The sequence below is a fragment of the Aquarana catesbeiana genome, linkage group LG13 (genome assembly GCF_042186555.1).
Source record: "Aquarana catesbeiana isolate 2022-GZ linkage group LG13, ASM4218655v1, whole genome shotgun sequence".
NCBI lineage: Eukaryota > Metazoa > Chordata > Amphibia > Anura > Ranidae > Aquarana > Aquarana catesbeiana.
The window spans coordinates 80,318,785-80,335,045 of NC_133336.1; the positions used below are offsets into that span (position 1 = coordinate 80,318,785).

The 16,261-nt window shown below is 43.5% G+C and overlaps 1 protein-coding gene across 2 annotated transcripts in view; it reads left to right on the top strand.

Moving 5' to 3' along the window:
* Positions 1 to 13,688, top strand: part of ZFYVE1 (zinc finger FYVE-type containing 1) — an 82,867-nt gene extending 69,179 nt beyond the window's left edge. For both annotated transcript variants that reach the window (XM_073609295.1, XM_073609294.1), the window contains exon 11: positions 12,676 to 13,688. In XM_073609295.1, the coding sequence (XP_073465396.1) occupies positions 12,676 to 12,908 (233 nt within the window). In that variant the 3' untranslated portion in view covers positions 12,909 to 13,688. The remainder of the gene's footprint in view (positions 1 to 12,675) is intronic.
* The last annotated feature ends 2,573 nt before the right edge of the window (positions 13,689 to 16,261 follow it).

Genomic DNA, 16,261 nt, shown 5'->3' on the forward strand with positions numbered 1-16,261 from the left:
GGGGGTAATACTCACTGTCCCAACACTGTAACTGTCACAAACTGACACCAATACAGTAATCAGAAAAAAAAAAAAAAAAAACCTGCTGGTGTCAGTTTGTGACAGGGGGGGGGGGATGATTGGGGGGGGATCGGGGGGCGATCAGGGGGGGATCGGGGTGTTTTGTGTGCCTGGCATGTTCTACTGTGTGTGTAGTGTGTTGTGCACTCACATTGATGTCTTCTCCCCTCGGCGCTGGAACGGAAACTACCGAGCCGAGGGGAGATGACATCATTTCCTTTGCTGCTGTTTAGCATACAGCAGCAAAGGAGTGTTCCCATTGGCCGGCGGCGATCGCGAGGGGGGGGCCACGAACGGATGGCCTCCCCCTCATCTCGGATCGCCGGGGAACAGAACGGGACCGCTTCGGGCACCGGGGGGGGGTCCGATCGGACCCCCCACCCGCTAGAGGCAAATCACGTACATGTACGTGATTTTGCCTGCCCGTGCCGCCTTGCCGACGTAAATCGGCGTTAGGCGGTCCTTAAGTGGTTAAGAGACCATGTTAAGCAGGTCATCAAAGTATTACCTGAACAACAGGCCCAGGGTTTGCTAACCTTCCAGTGGCCTTATGTTAGGTTGTTGACGCCATCAGAGATTCTATCAGGCAAACCCCCCGTCTTTCACTGGGGTTGGTGCAGATACATAGAATCCTATGGTTGAAAAATTGGTCAGCCGAAGCACCATGTAAGAAGCTGCTGGCTGGGTTTCCTTTTCGTGGTAAAAGGTTGTTTGGAGAAGACTCAGATAACTATATCAAGAGAATCTCCTGTGGCACAAGTACTCTCTTACCTGTTAAAGAAGAAGAGTAAACGTCCCTCTTTCAAACGGACTCTCCCCAGCGCCAGGGGCTTCAGCCTCCAGGCAGTTACGATGGCCTCCTCCGTCTGGGGCTACAAACAAGAGTCAACCCCAGGGACAAAAGAAGTCCTGGGGGAAGAAGTCTTCTAGACAAGACACTGAGACCTCTTCATGAAGGGGCGCCCCCGCTCGCTCGAGTGAGGGGAAGACTGCTACAGTTCTCAAAGCTCTGGCAGGAGGACTTCCAGGACAGATGGGTAATCTCCACGGTAACCTTAGGGTACAGGCTGGATTTCCAAGAATTTCCCTCTCCTCGTTTCCTCAGATCAAGTGTTCCCAGAGACCCAGAGAAGAAGCAGTTTCTCCTTCTAGCGTCAGGGTGACTTTTGTCGCAAGAGGTCATCAGGGTGGTTCCCACAAATGATCAAGGATTGGGTTTCTATTCCAACCTTTTTCCGGTCCAAAAACCAAATGGGGATGTCAGACCAATTCTGGATTTAAGACATCTGAATCGATTCTTAAGGATTCAGTCCTTCCGCAGGGAATCAATTCGGACAATAGTCTCCATCCTGCAGGGAGGAGAATTATTGGCATCGATTAACATCAGAGATGCATATCTACAGGTGCCCATTTTTCCTACTCATTAGAAGTTTCTGCGCTTCGAAGTAGGAGGGCACCATTTCCAGTTTGTGGCTCTGCCCTTCGGGATAGCCACTGCACCTCGAGTGTTCACAAGGATCGTGGCTCCTCCTCTGGCCAGATTAAAGGCTCAGGGTATGACTGTCATAGCATACCTAGACGACCTTTTCTTGATAGACCGGTCGGTAGCTTCCTTGAACGGGAACTTGAGGACCACGGTCAAGTATCTGGAACATCTAGGTTGGATTCTCAACCCAGAAAAATCTTTCCTAAACCCAGTAAGAAGACTGGAGTATTTAGGTCTGATCATAGATACAAGCCAGGGGAAAGTGTTTCTTCCTCAGGCAAAGATATCTGCTTTAAGGGAGCTGATTCTGACAGTCAGGACCAAGAAGGGGCCTTCTGTCTGCCTTTGTGTGAGGCTGCTAGGAAAGATGGGGTCTTCATTCGAAGCAGTTTCCTATGCTCTGTTCCATTCGAGACTACTGCAACACAGTATTCTGTCGGCCTGGAATAAGAAGGTTCAGGCATTAGACTTTCCGATGCACCTGTCGCATGCGGTGCGTCAGAGCCTCAATTGGTGGCTCATACCCGAAAACCTGCAGAAGGGGAAATCCTTTCTAACGGTTACCTGGACGGTGGTAACAACAGATGCCAGTCTGTCAGGTTGGGGAGCAGTTCTGGAACAGTCTGCGGTTCAGGGGATATGGTCCAAGACAGAGTGGACCTTACCCATCAACATTCTGGAGATCCGGGCGATATATCTAGCCCTAAAAGCCTGGACTATCAGGCTACAGGGTTGTCCGGTCAGGATCCAGTCCGACAATGCCACAGCAGTGGCTTATGTCAATCATCAGGGAGGCACCTGGAGCCGAGCTGCTCAAAAGGAGGTGATCCAGATCTTAGCCTGGGCAGAGATGCAGGTGCCATGCAGACGAACTATCGCCAGCAGTTACTCCCAAGGGAATGGTCTCTGCATCCCGACGTCTTTTGGGCATATGCCAAAGATGGGGGGTCCCAGATGTAGATCTCATTGCATCCCGATTCAACAAAAAGATAGACAGATTTGTGGCAAGGACGAGGGATCCTCTTGCATACGGGACGGATGCGTGGTGATTCCGTGGCATCGGTTCTCACTGATTTATGCATTCCCGCCTATTCTGCTATTGCCACGACTCCTTCGCAGGATCAGGCTGCAAAGGAAGTCTGTACTTCTGGTGGCCCCACAAAATTGGCCCAGAAGGACTTGGTATGCAGAAATAGTAAGGATGACGGTGGGTTCCCCGTGGACCCTACCGGTACGCCCAGACCTGTTATCTCAAGGTCCAGTGTTCCATCCTGCCTTACAAATGCTGAATTTGACGGTTTGGCTATTAAGACCCCCGTTCTGAAGAATCGTGGACTTTCAGGTCCTGTGGTATCCACCTTGATCAATGCAAGGAAGCCAGCTTCCAGAATGATTTATCAGAGAATCTGGAAAGCTTATATATCCTGGTGTGAATCCAGGGGTTGGCATCCCAGAAAATATGTGATTTTCTACAATTGGGATTAGAGATGAAGCTGGCCTTGAGTACCATCAAGGGCCAGGTCTCGGTTTTATCAGTATTATTTCAACGGCCACTTGCTTCGCATTCTTGGCCCGAAGCTTTATGCAGGGGGTGACGCGGCTTAATCCTCCGGTTAAGACGCCCCTAAACCCCTGGGATTTGAACTTGGTTCTGTCTGTGTTACAGAAACAGCCTTTTGAAATAATACGTCAGATTCCTTTGGTCTTGCTGACAAGGAAGTAAATTTTTCTGGTAGCCATCTCTTCTGCTAGAAGACTATCAGAATTAGCAGCTCTTTCCTGTAAAGAGCCTTATTTGATTGTTCACAAGGATAGAGTGGTACTACGCCCTCATCCTAGTTTTTTTTTTTTTACCAAAGGTGGTTTCAGATTTTCATCTAAACCAAGGCATTGTTCTGCCTTCCTTTTTCCAGATCCCTGTTCTCCGGAAGAAAGGTCACTACATTCTTTGGATGTAGTAAGAGCAGTCAAGGCCTATCTGGAAGCAACTGCTCAGATTTGCAAAACGGATGTTTTGTTTGGGCTGCCAGAAGGTCCCAGTAGAGGACAAGCAGCATCAAGAGCTACCATTTCTAAATGGATTCGACAATTAATCATTCAAGCTTACAGTTTGAAGCAGAAGATTACTCCGTTTCAGATCAGGGCACATTCCACAAGGGCTATTAGTGCTTCTTGGGCAGTGCATCACTGGGCCTCTAGGGCTCAAATTTGCAAGACCGCAACCTGGTCTTCAGTTCATACATTCACCAGATTTTATCAGGTGGATATGAGAAGGCATGAGGATATCGCCTTTGGGCGTAGTGTGCTGCAGGCAGCGGTACTGGGTCCTCAGGTCTGATTGCACCCTACTTGGTTGTGGTTCCCCTCCCCTCAGGTAGCATTGCTCTGGGACATCCCATCAGTAATTACTGAGGCTATGTGTCCCGTGATGTTCGAGAAAGAAAATAGGATTTTTTAAAACCGCTTACCTGTAAAATCCTTTTCTTTCGATGGACATCACGGGACACAGAGGTCCCGCCCCTCTTCTAATATACTATATTGCTTGGCTACAAAACTGAGGTATCCCTGCAAGGGGAGGGATTATATAGGGGGTTGAACTTCCTGATTAGGGTGTGACCAGTGTCCAATCACCTAGTGATACCTATATAACTCATCAGTAATTACTGAGGCTCTGTGTCCCGTGATGTCCATCGAAAGAAAAGGATTTTACAGGTAAGCTGTTTTAAAAAATCCTATTTTTTCAAAATTTTGTTGTTTTTTATTTTCCGTTTATATAGCAAAAAATAAAAAAAACTTGTAGTGAATAAATACTGCCAAAAGAAAGCTCTATTTGTGTGAAAAAAATATATAAATACATATAAATTTCTTTTGCGTATAGTGTTACATGACCAAGCAATTTCTAGCTAAAGTAGCACAGTACTGAATAGCAAAAAATACCCGGTCACGAACAGGGTAAAACCTTCTGGAGGTCAAGTGATTAACAAACGACAGACATGTTTGAAGTTCAGCGGTGAAGTGTAGCCACACAGGCACGGGAAATTTTTGATATTCACAGGATTACCAGGTTAAAAAAAAAAAACTAGTATAACCACCACATGTGAGGACTAGTAATCTGCAATATATTACATTTTTCTTTTTGGGTTTTTAATTGAAAACATATATTTTTTCATACTTCATATTTTCTTTTATCCCCACACTTACTCTGTACAGAAAATGTACTCACACCATTTGTCAGGGACAACTGTCAAGGACATGTCATTTTATTTCCCAGATACCTTCATACACAGATAAAAAAAATTATGGAGCTTCCTTTTCATCGATTGTGTAGCTGCCGGGAAGTCTGGAAAATGTGGACTGTCCCTGGAAAACACTAGTGTACAACAGTGTGATACCCAATCAAGTAAATAGGAATTAACATTTTGTTGGCTGCTGAGTGGCACTACATTGAACAGTGGGGATGATGTACTAAAACTGGAGAGTGCAAGATCTGGATCTGGTGTGGCTGTGCATGGTAGTCAATCAGCTTCTAACTTCAGCTTGTTCAATTAAACTATGACAAAAAAAAAAACCCTGGAAGCTAATTGGTTTCTATGCAGAACTGCACTAGATTTTGCACGCTCCAGTTTTAGTAAATCAACCCCAGTGTATCTAGAAAATGTATGTAATGACCTGTTTGTTTTTTGGAATTCCCAATCTTATACAGTTGTGCTCTTAAGTTTACATAAGAATTTGATTTCTTCGCCATTTTTCAGAGAATATGAATGATAAAAACAAACTTTTTTTTCACTCATGGTTAGTGTTTGGCTGAAGCCATTTATTATCAATCAACTGTGTTTACTCTTTTTAAATCATCATCACAACAGAAACTACCCAAATGACCCTGATCAAAAGTTTAATACCCCAGTTCTTAATACCGTGTATTGCCCCCTTTAACATCAATGACAGCTTGAAGTCTTTTGTGGTATTTATGGATGAGGCTCTTTATCTTCTTAGATGGTAAAGCTGCCCATTCCTCTTGGCAAAAAGCCTCCAGTTCCTGTAAATTCTTGGGATATCTTGCATGAACTGCACGTTTGAGATCTCCTCAGAGTGGCTCCATGATATTGAGGTCAGAAGACTGAGATGGCCACTCCAGAACCTTCACTTTATTCTGCTGTAGCCAATTAAAGGTCGACTTGGCCTTGTGTTTTGGGATCATTGTCATGTTGGAATGTCCAAGTACGTCCCATGCGCAGCTTCCTGGCTGATGAATGCAAATGTTCCTCCAGTATTTTTTGATAACATACTGCATTCATCTTGCCATCAATTTTGACACATCCCCAAAACATCAGCGATCCACCTCTGTGTTCCACAGTAGGAATGGTGTACCTTTCATCATAGGCCTTGTTGGCTGCTCTCCAAATGTAGTGTTTATGGTTGTGGCCAAAAAACTAAATTTTGGTCTCATCACTCCAAATGACTTTGTACCAGAAGGTTTGAGGCTTGTCTCTGTGCTGTTTGGTGTATTGTAAGTAGGATACTTTCTGGCATTTGCGTAGTAATGGCTTTCTTCTGGCGACTCGACCATGCAGCTCATCTTTCTTCAAGTGCCTCCTTATTGTGCATCTTGAAATAGCCACACCACATGTTTTCACAGAGTCCTGTATTTCATCTGAAGTTATTTGTGGGTTTTTCTTTGCATCCCGAACAATTTTCCTGGCAGTTATGGCTGAAATCCTATTTGGTCTACCTGACCGTGGTTTGGTTTCAACAGAACCCCTTATTTTCCACTTCTTGATTAGAGTTTGAACACTGCTGATTGGCATTCTCAATTCCTTGGATATCTTTTTATATCCCTTTCCTGTTTTATACTTTTCAACTACCTTTTCCCGCAGATCCTTTGACAATGCTTTTGCTTTCCCCATGACTCAGAATCCAAAAACGTCAGTGCAGCACTGGGTGAAAGACGGTCTGTCAGGAGTCCAGAAACTCAATGACCTTTTATACACACACACTAATTACAAGCAAACAGATCACAGGTAAGGCTGGTTACCTTTAATAGCCATTCAAACCCCTTTGTGTCAACTTGTGTGCATGTTATCAGGCCAAAATCACCAGGGTAAACTTTTGATCAGGGTCATTTGGGTAGTTTCTGTTGTGATTATGATTTAAAAAGAGTAAACACAGTTGATTGATAATAAATGGCTTCAGCCAAACACTAACTATGAGTGAAATAAATGTTTTTGTGTTTTTTATCATTCATATTCTCTGAAAAATAGCCAAGAAATCATACATTCTGCCAGGGTATATAAACTTATTAACACAACTGTATGTATCAACAAAATAGTGTCCCAAACCCCTAACATGCTTGCTTCTCTTAAGCAGTGGTAAGGGGAATTTTAGTAGACTAATGCTGGTCAAACAAAAAAAGTGGACATTTCAGGTATTTTAAACTAGTTTTTATTCCTGGAATGTCCAAATGTATGAATGTAATCTATGAACAAGTATAAATTAGCTTTGTGTTGGACAGTGAAAGAACAGCAGCAGATGCTAAAGGTCATCGCTCAGCATAAGCTGGCCATACACTAGTAGAATTTTGTTTGAAATTTTTAGTTTTGGGATGTGTTTAATTCTCTAATCATTAGTGGGGTCAAATTGATGGTGTTTGTCGACCACAGTGACAAGAGAGTTCAAAGGAGCGGAATGGAACATTTTTTTTCCCCTGAACAAAGTGACCATGAATATGATTTTTGTTCCAGAAAGTCCATTCACTTCACTTCAAAATTAAATGTTAAAAAAAAAAAATATTTTTTAAGTACCTTTTGAACAACATTAGTCATGTCCTCAAATATACCGATGAGCATTTTTGTACAAACATTTGTTTGAAAATCCTGCTTATGTATGGCCACAGCTTTACTTTGCGCTCTTCTGATATCAGAACGTTCCTTGTCAACATATTTGCATGCAGTTCTCTAAATTGGTCCTCAAAATGGATGAAAACACTCTACTAAGCGCACATGACAGGAAGCCTTATAGTTATTAAAACAATTAAGCTGCCGCAATAAACACTAAACATCCATTAAATACAAGTGTCTCAAGTACCACGTACTACCCCTGGAGGAATCTCTGAATGACACTACGAACATTAGCTTGTTTATACTGCTTTTTGGTGAGTGAGTCTTAAGGGAGTGGAACTCATGCGGTGTGGTGCAGGTGACTGGTATCACAGCACATCTGAGTACTAGCCCATGGATATCACTAATCTTAGAGACTGGTTGTTTCATTCACACGGTGGAATATAGTTGAATAATCACCATTGGGAACTCCCGCTCACCGACAGAGCGCTGCTAAGAGTGTCTTAACCGCTTGCCGCCTGCAAACCGGCATATGACGACTGGGCGGCGCGGTTCTTGTTCTGGGCGGGCGTCGTATGACAACCGTCCATTTAAACGGCATGCGCACAGCCCTGTACTGACGGTGGCGGCGTGTCACGGAGACACCACTCGTCACAGAGGGGGGGTGAACAACCATTGGGCATGGCTGTTTACCACGTGAACGGCCATGAAGAAGTCACGGCCGATCACAGATGGTACCTCCCCGCTATGCACGGCGCATGCGCGCGATCTCGCTGTGTGTGCACGTCGGTGGCAGCGCGTTCCCGGGAACACTGCTCATCACCGACGCTAGTAAACAGCCATTGGCCGGCGGCTGTTTTCCACGTAATCGGCTGTGATCCTTTCAAAGCCGATTACTAAATGTAAACACAGAGCGGTAATGAGATGTTACTTGGTTCTCCTCCTCACACACCGATCGTGTGTGAGAAGGAGATTTTGGTAACATCTCGTTACCGCTTACAGTGTGCACCAATCACACTGATTTCTCCCCCCCCAATAAATTGGACCTGTCACCACCCATCAAAGTACCTGTCACAGTCCATCTGAATACCCGAGTATCTGTCACAGTCCATCTGAGTACCCGAGTATCTGTCACAGTTCATATGAGTACCGAGTACCTGTCACGGTCCATCTGAGTACCCGTCGCAGTTCATCTGAGTACCTGAGTACCTGTCACAGTTCATATGAGTACCAAGTACCTGTCACAGTTCATCTGAGTACACGAGTACCTGTCACAACCCATCTGAGTACCTGTCACTGCCCTTTAGAGTACCTGTCACCACCTATCAGAGTACCCGAGTACTAGTCACCAGCCCATCAGAGTACCCAAGTACCTACCTGTAGCCCATCAGAGTACCTGTCACCAGGCCATTAGAGTACCCGAGTACCTGTCACCAGGCCATCAGAGTACCCGAGTACCTATCTGCAGCTCATCAAGTTACCCGAGTACCTGTCTCCAGCCCATCAGAGTACCAGAGTACCTATCTGCATCCCATGCCTCATAGAATATACATTGGGGTGTTTGCTTTCCAAAATGGGGTAATTTTGTGGGTAATTCCTCTGTCCTGGTGCTCAAGAACCTTCAAAAGTGTAATAGGTAGGAATGAAATGAGATGTGTAATTTATGCTCGTGGAAGGCCTGAAGGTGCTACTTCAATGTTGGGCCTCTGTATGTGGCCAGGCTGTGTAAAAGTCCCACATGTGGTATCGCCATACTCAAGATGAATAGCAGAATGTGTTTTGGGGTATAATTTTTGCTATATACATGCTATGTGTTAGAAATATCTTATAAATTGACAACTTTGTGTAAAAAAAAAATAAATAAAAAAAAAATAAGTTTTCATTTTTTTTGCACATTTTCCAAAAACTTCTGGAAAAAATTAACCATTCAAAAGACTCATTATGCCTCATAGATTATACATTGGGGTGTTTGCTTTCCAAAATTGGGTCATTTTGTGGGCAATTGTCCTGGTGATCCAGGGCCTTCAAAAGTGTAATAGGTGGTTGAGAAATTAGATGCGTCATTTATGCTCCTAGAACGCCTGAAGGTGCTACTTCAATGTTGGGTCTTTGTATGTGGCCAGGCTGTGTAAAAGTCTCACACGTGGTATCGCCATACTCGGGAAGAGTAGCAGAATGTATTTTGGGGTGTAATTTGTTGTATGTATGTGCTCTGTGAGAGAAATAACCTGTTAATATGACAATTTTGTTAAAAAAAAAATCTTCATTGTGCAAAGGATTGTGGGAAAAAATGACAACTTAAAAAAACTCACCATGCTACTTACTTAATACCTTGGAATGTCTAATTTCTAAAAGGGGTCATTTTGGGGGTATTTGTACTTTCCTGACTTGTTAGTGTCTCAAGAAATGAGATAGGCCTTCGGTACATCAGGTGTGATCAGATGTGATCAATTTTCAGTGATTGGCACCATTGTTTGTAGACTCTCTAACTTTCACAAAGACCAAATAATTTACACTAATTTGGGTTAATTTACCAAAGATATGTAGGAGTATACATTTTGGCCAAAATTTATGAAGAAAAATTACTAATTTGCAAAATTTTATGACAGAAACAAAGAAAAGGGCATTTTTTTCATATTTTTTCAAAACCCACTAGTGATTAAATACCACCAAAAGAAAGCTCAATTTGTGTAAAAAAAAAAAAAAAAAAAAAAAAAAGGATGCAAATTTCATATGGGTACAGTGTTGCATGACTTAGTAATTGTCATTCAAATTGTGAGAGCGCTGAAAGCTTAAAATTGGTCTGGGCAGGAAGGGGGTGTAAGTGCCCTATATTGAGGTGGTTAAAAGTTTTACTTGTGACACTTGTATTTAATTGATATTTGCATGCAGAACACCTACCTAGCTTTTAGCACTGCCCCTCCCTCTTTCAGTCTGAGAGCCCATTCACACAGGGACGACTTGTCAGGCGACCTAGTCGCCTGACAAGTCGCCTCCCGTTCTGTGCTATGGAACCGTTCTAAGGGGAGCGACGCAAGTCGCTCCGACTTAGAAAAAGGTTCCTGTACGACTTCGGGGGCGACTTGCATAGACTTCTATACAGAAGTCGTTTTGCAAGTCGCCCGGGCAGTCGTTTGCAGGTCGCCTCGCTGAGGCGACCTGCAAGTCGTGTTGCCCCTGTGTGAATGGGGTCTGAGTGCTGCTGTACAGGAGATTGCAAGAGTAGATTCTTTAAGTAGATTCATCATACTTTAAGGCGACTCTGTTGCTAAAATCAAACTGCCAGTAAAAGTGTCCCCTGCCAAGAAGATGGGAAATATCCCTCCCTGTGCATGGCGATGAAGAAAAATAGACACCTAAAAATTCAGGATTCCGAGTTACCACTGTGGTCAGTGGTTCTTCCTTTTTTTTTTTTTCTTGCAGGGGGCATTTAATTCGCAATTTAATTTTGGAATGAATCACTTGAACCACTTCAGCCCCGGAAGAATTTACCCCCTTCCTCACCAGAGCACTTTTTGCGATTCGGCACTGCGTCGCTTTTACTGACAATTGTGCGGTCGTGCGACGTGGCTCCCAAACAAAATTGACGTCCTTTTTTTCCCATAAATAGAGCTTTCTTTTGGTGGTGTTTGTTCGGCTCTGCGGTTTTTATTTTTTGTGCTATAAGCAAAAAAAGAGCGACAGTTTTGAAAAAAATGCATTATTTTGTACTTTTTGCTATAATAAATATCCCCATTTAAAAAAAAAAAAAAAAATAATTTTTTTCTCAGTTTAGGCCAATATGTATTCTTCTACATATTTTTGGTAAAAAAAACGCAATAAGCGTATATTTATTGGTTTGCGCAAAAGTTATAGCGTCTACAAAATAGGGGATAGATTTATAGCATTTTTATTATCATTATAGGCGATCTAGGGGTTAACTGTGTTCCCTGGGAGGTGATTCTAACTGAAGGGGGAGGGGACTGACTAGAGGAAGTGACGGATCGTGGTTCCTAGCTAAGGATGAGCTCCGACGTCTTTGCACAGCCCACGTGCAGAGCCTGCCAGGAAGTCGGCACTGCGCTAATCACTGGCAGTGAGACATTGTCCCAATGCGTGGGTGCAGAGATCGGGAAATGTCTCACTGCCTGTGATAAGCGCAGCGCCGACTTCCTGGCGGGCTCTGCACGTGGGCTGTGTGAACATGTCGGAACTCATCCTTATTCCTAGCTAATAGGAACACACAATCTGTCACTCCTGTCAGAACAGGGAAGTGTGTGTTTACACACACTCGTCCCTGTTCTGTGTCCTGCTCACGATCGCTCGTGGCCGGCGGTCATCGCGACCATCAGCCACGAGCATCGGCACCCCCGCTGTGCAGCTGGTGCGTGCCTGCTATCCCGACGCCGCGAACCGACGTATAGCTATGACAGCTTGCGCAGGGGAGCCAACCTGCCGCAGTATAACTGTGGCAGTTGGTCAGGAATCAGTTAATGTGGTTGTTAAACTGACCATGGTGTCAGGGTGGCTTATGTGCCTCCATCATCCGCAGCTCTGTCCTCCTCTCCCCCCCCTCCCCCCCCGCCTGTCAGCTAGTGACACCACTTTCCTCTGGCTGCTGAAAATTCTTTAAATTTTCACACAATCCTCTCCGTTAAATGACAGGTGCCCATTGTATGTGCTTTATAAATAAAATGCCATTCTATATCTTATTTCAGAGCGCCTCTCGGCCTCCTCTCTCGATCTGATAGCTACAGCAGGAGGGGCCAAGAATCCCCCACTGACGTTAATCAAGAGGGGAGGAGGAGAGAGGCAGCCAGTCACATGAGTGCCAAGGGGCGCTCTAAAATAAGGTATAGAATGTCATTTTATTTATAAAGCACATACAATGGGCACCTGTCATTATTAAACAGAGAGGATTGTGTGAACATTTTAAAGAATTTTCAGCAGCCAGAGGGGAGTGGTGTCACTAGCTGACAAGCAGAGAGGGAGGAGGGAAGAGGCGGACAGAGCTGTGGATGACGGAGGCATGTAAACTGACCATGGTGTCCATGCTCAGTAGCCATGATAAACCATAGGTCAGTTTACAGGGGTGGAGGGTAGAACCAGACAGGATCAGCCAGGTATTTCAGGTGATAGAAAGGGCCAAGAAACGCAGCACAAGCACTGTGCTGTATAACATACTTTAAAGGGGCAGGATACATTTTTTTTTTTTGGTTAAAGACTAACAAATGCTTTAAAGCCAGAGATTTGTTTTTAATTTTAGAGTTCTCGTGCAGATTATTTGTAACGTTTTTTTTTTTAATGAAAATTTAGGGCTCATGAAAGATGCTGCAAGACCTACATACTGGATTCCGGACCATGAGATCACAGATTGCTACAACTGCAAAAAGGAATTCAATGTCAAACTCTCTAAACACCATTGCAGAGCCTGCGGTCAAGGTTTTTGTGGTGAATGTTCAAATGATAGAAGACCAGTGCCCTCTCGGGGTTGGGACCACCCTGTCCGTGTCTGCATTAACTGCAGTAAGAAACCTGGTGATCTATAACCCTTTCTTCCTATTACCAGCAGTACCTACTCAGGGCTAGATTATAATGGATTCAATCTTCCTCCTTTTAGGCTTTTGTGCCAGTGCATGCTTGACCTGTCAGCTGTAGTCTCCCCCATGACTGTATCGTCTTATTAAACAAAATGGCACCAAACTTGCTCTGTCCAGGAGACAATACAGCATATAATCTGCACTTTTTTATTATTGAAAGAAAAATAAAGTATAATGTAAACTTGTTAATCAGTAAGAAATTGTCATATGCACCTTGGATGCTGGATCCCATCTTCAATACCCTTATGATATCCTTCAGTAAGAAGGCTGGAATCACCTTACCCTTACTGCCAGGTTCAGTATATCAGAATTTGATGAGGATCCTCAACAATAGCAGCATCACATTATGTTTAAATTTGATTACATGGATAGAAATTCTAGTGTGTATGCGTGTGTGCGTGTGCAGGAGCTATATTTTAAAGGCTTTATGCATTCATGTTCATATCCTTAGGGAGAAAAAAAAAGACAAGTTTGCCTTGCCCCAGTGATCATTTAGCTATTGTAACAAAGATTATTCAGGTGAATGTTTGTGTCGCTATGTATGAACATCAAGCCAAATTTTCATATTTAGAAATGTGTATTTATTGCCCATGTTCCCAGAATATATAAACCAATATAAAAAAATTACTTGAATCATGGTTTTTAGTGTAAAAATATACTCCAAGGTGGACTTTGCCCTAAAACGTCTTGTTTTGTTTATTTAAGGTATGTTAAAAAAACAAAAAAACAGTATCACACACATGGTACCATGGTAGCTAAGTAAAACAAAGAAAGAAATTAGAAATTACACATTTAAAAATAAAACCCAAAATACAAAAATTTACTATATTACACCTTACCGATCCTTAGATGTGATGGCTGCATTAGTTGTATTTTTTTTTTTTTTTTTTTACCTGGTAACCCGATTTATAGCACAATTCTGTCTTAGTTTAGCTACATTCACTTCTCTATGAAGGAGCAACATAACCATCCTGGGGCAGCAGCATTGTCACCCTGTGGGGAGGGATGCGTTAGATGGTCTTTTTAAAATGCACGGCAACTGGATTGCATGGTACTTATGTACCGGGAGAGCGAACGCAGTGCGTTTGTGACCTGTGTTTTTGGGTATCGTTAACTTTTAACTGACCCCTGCAGCAGATCACAAAGGCATTGCGATCAGAATGTGGTGCAGGGACGTGGCTCTCCTGCACTGCATTCATGTGTGAATGAACCTTAAATAGTTTGTTTGGGCCAAGCTGGCACCATGTCCTTTACTAATCGATGTGGCTGCTATCGGCACTGTTTCAGTTACATGCATTATGGTGCACTGTGTTCTGGGAGCAGTACGGGGACTTCCTGTCTGCTGCTGGAACAAAATCAAATTGGGCTGAGTGCCTCTCACCCGTTCACAGGAAGCCTTGCATTTTTATAAATGAATGCAAGGTTTCCTCTGATTGGCCAAGGTGGAGAGGCAGGCAGGCAGACAGAATTACAATTTCCATTTAATATTGCAGGTAGACGGCATTACAATTTCCATTTCAGCCAATCAGAGGAAGCCTTGTCAAGCTGGCCCAAACTATTTAAAGTGTCGGTAAACCTGGAGTTTGGCTTTAACACTGGCAGGGGTGCTTACAATGATTTCACACTATCTGTGGTTAATGTAGAACACCGCGCTGCCTGACAAAATAGACACAAACCTGCACACTAAAACAAAAGTTGAAAAATAGACTTACTGACAGGATCAACAGGCGAAAATAAAGTGAGGGAGTTCTAAAATAAAGATAATGCAGCCAGTCATCACATTTAAGGGTTGGTAAGCTGCAATATATTACATTTTTGCTTTTGGGTTAATATACACTTTAAAAGAGCAGTTTGGGATTCATAAAAAAAATTCTACTAGCCTAGGTGGCTGCAGTATCTGTCCCCTGCTCAGCTCTCAGTCTTCAAGCTGCAGAGAGCTGGTGACTGTCAGTTACCAGCTCTCTGCTCTGCCCCTCCAGTGCTCACTGGAGCGCTGGGCTGTGAAGGGGCAAGACTGGCTGGCTCAGGCTCTGAGCAGCTCCCTGAGAGGCTGAGCCATCTGCCGATCCAGGCGGATCCCAAACATATGGCCAGCATCTTTTCAGAGCCTGGACCAACTCTGCGACGTCAGCTGACAGCTGGCTTTCAGCACACTGCTGAAATTGGGTCAGAGGTGTGAAGAACGAACTGCACAACTGCGATCCATAAAAGTACAGCCAAAAAAGCATTGGCTATACTCCTTTAAATATAGGGAAACTGTTAAATACACAGTTAAAAGACATCTGTGAACTGTGCTATTTGCCAAAGGATTTGTAATTGTGTATAGTCATATTTGTGAATCCTACAGCTAGGAGAGTGACACCGCTTACTCTTTGCCTTAAGGCATATAGTGGTGTTCCATGCCACTGACTGGACAACAAAGCGTCAACGTAATCATAAATCCGCACTGATCTTATTGTGGAAAGATTTGTGAAATTACTGCACTAACCAATTATGTGAAAAGCAGCTAACAAAGTCAAGGAAATGTGTAGAAACACAGTGTAGCGCTGTAAACCATCATAAAAGCAACATATTATACAGTGCATATTAACATAAAAGGCTTGTATATAAGAAAAGTGTAAAGTCCTGTAGCCTGTGATGTGTAGAATCACCAATATAGTGAGTTTGTAAAGGCAAATAGCCCAAATAAAAAGGATTTTGATTTTGAGATGAAACAATAATGGCAGATGTAACACCAGGAATAGTGTATCCTCCACCCGGGGGGAATATAGATGAATACTCTAACCAGACGTAGTGGACTCATGTGCTAGCGGCAGTGGGTCAATCGAGCTTATAGTGATCAGAGCCTGGAACTCCCACGGGACAGGATGGAACTGGAACCCAGTTCCGAAACGATCTGAATGCAGGTAGTGGGTGTAAAAGCACTCTGGTTCCAGGTAATGACCGAAGGTTAAGATAAACCCCAGGTAATGTCTGCAGTGACAGGGCGGATACACTTGGCTGTAGACAAGCAGGATGCAGACCTGCTTGTCTACAGCCAAGTGTATCCGCCCTGTCATTTATCCTAAATTACAGCTGGTACCATTTTTTTTTTTTTTTTTTTTTCTATACCTGACTCCTCCAATTTAACTGTTGACTTCTGATTTGTGAATCATTTTCTCCACTCGATGTGTTGGATGCCAGACTTATAATTTTCTTTAGCTACGGGCAGTTCCTTACAGCTTTCCTTTAAAACACTTATTTTATCTCTGCAATTAAAGCTTTAGAATGTGTGGACTGGGCCTTTGGGGAGTCCAAAAAGT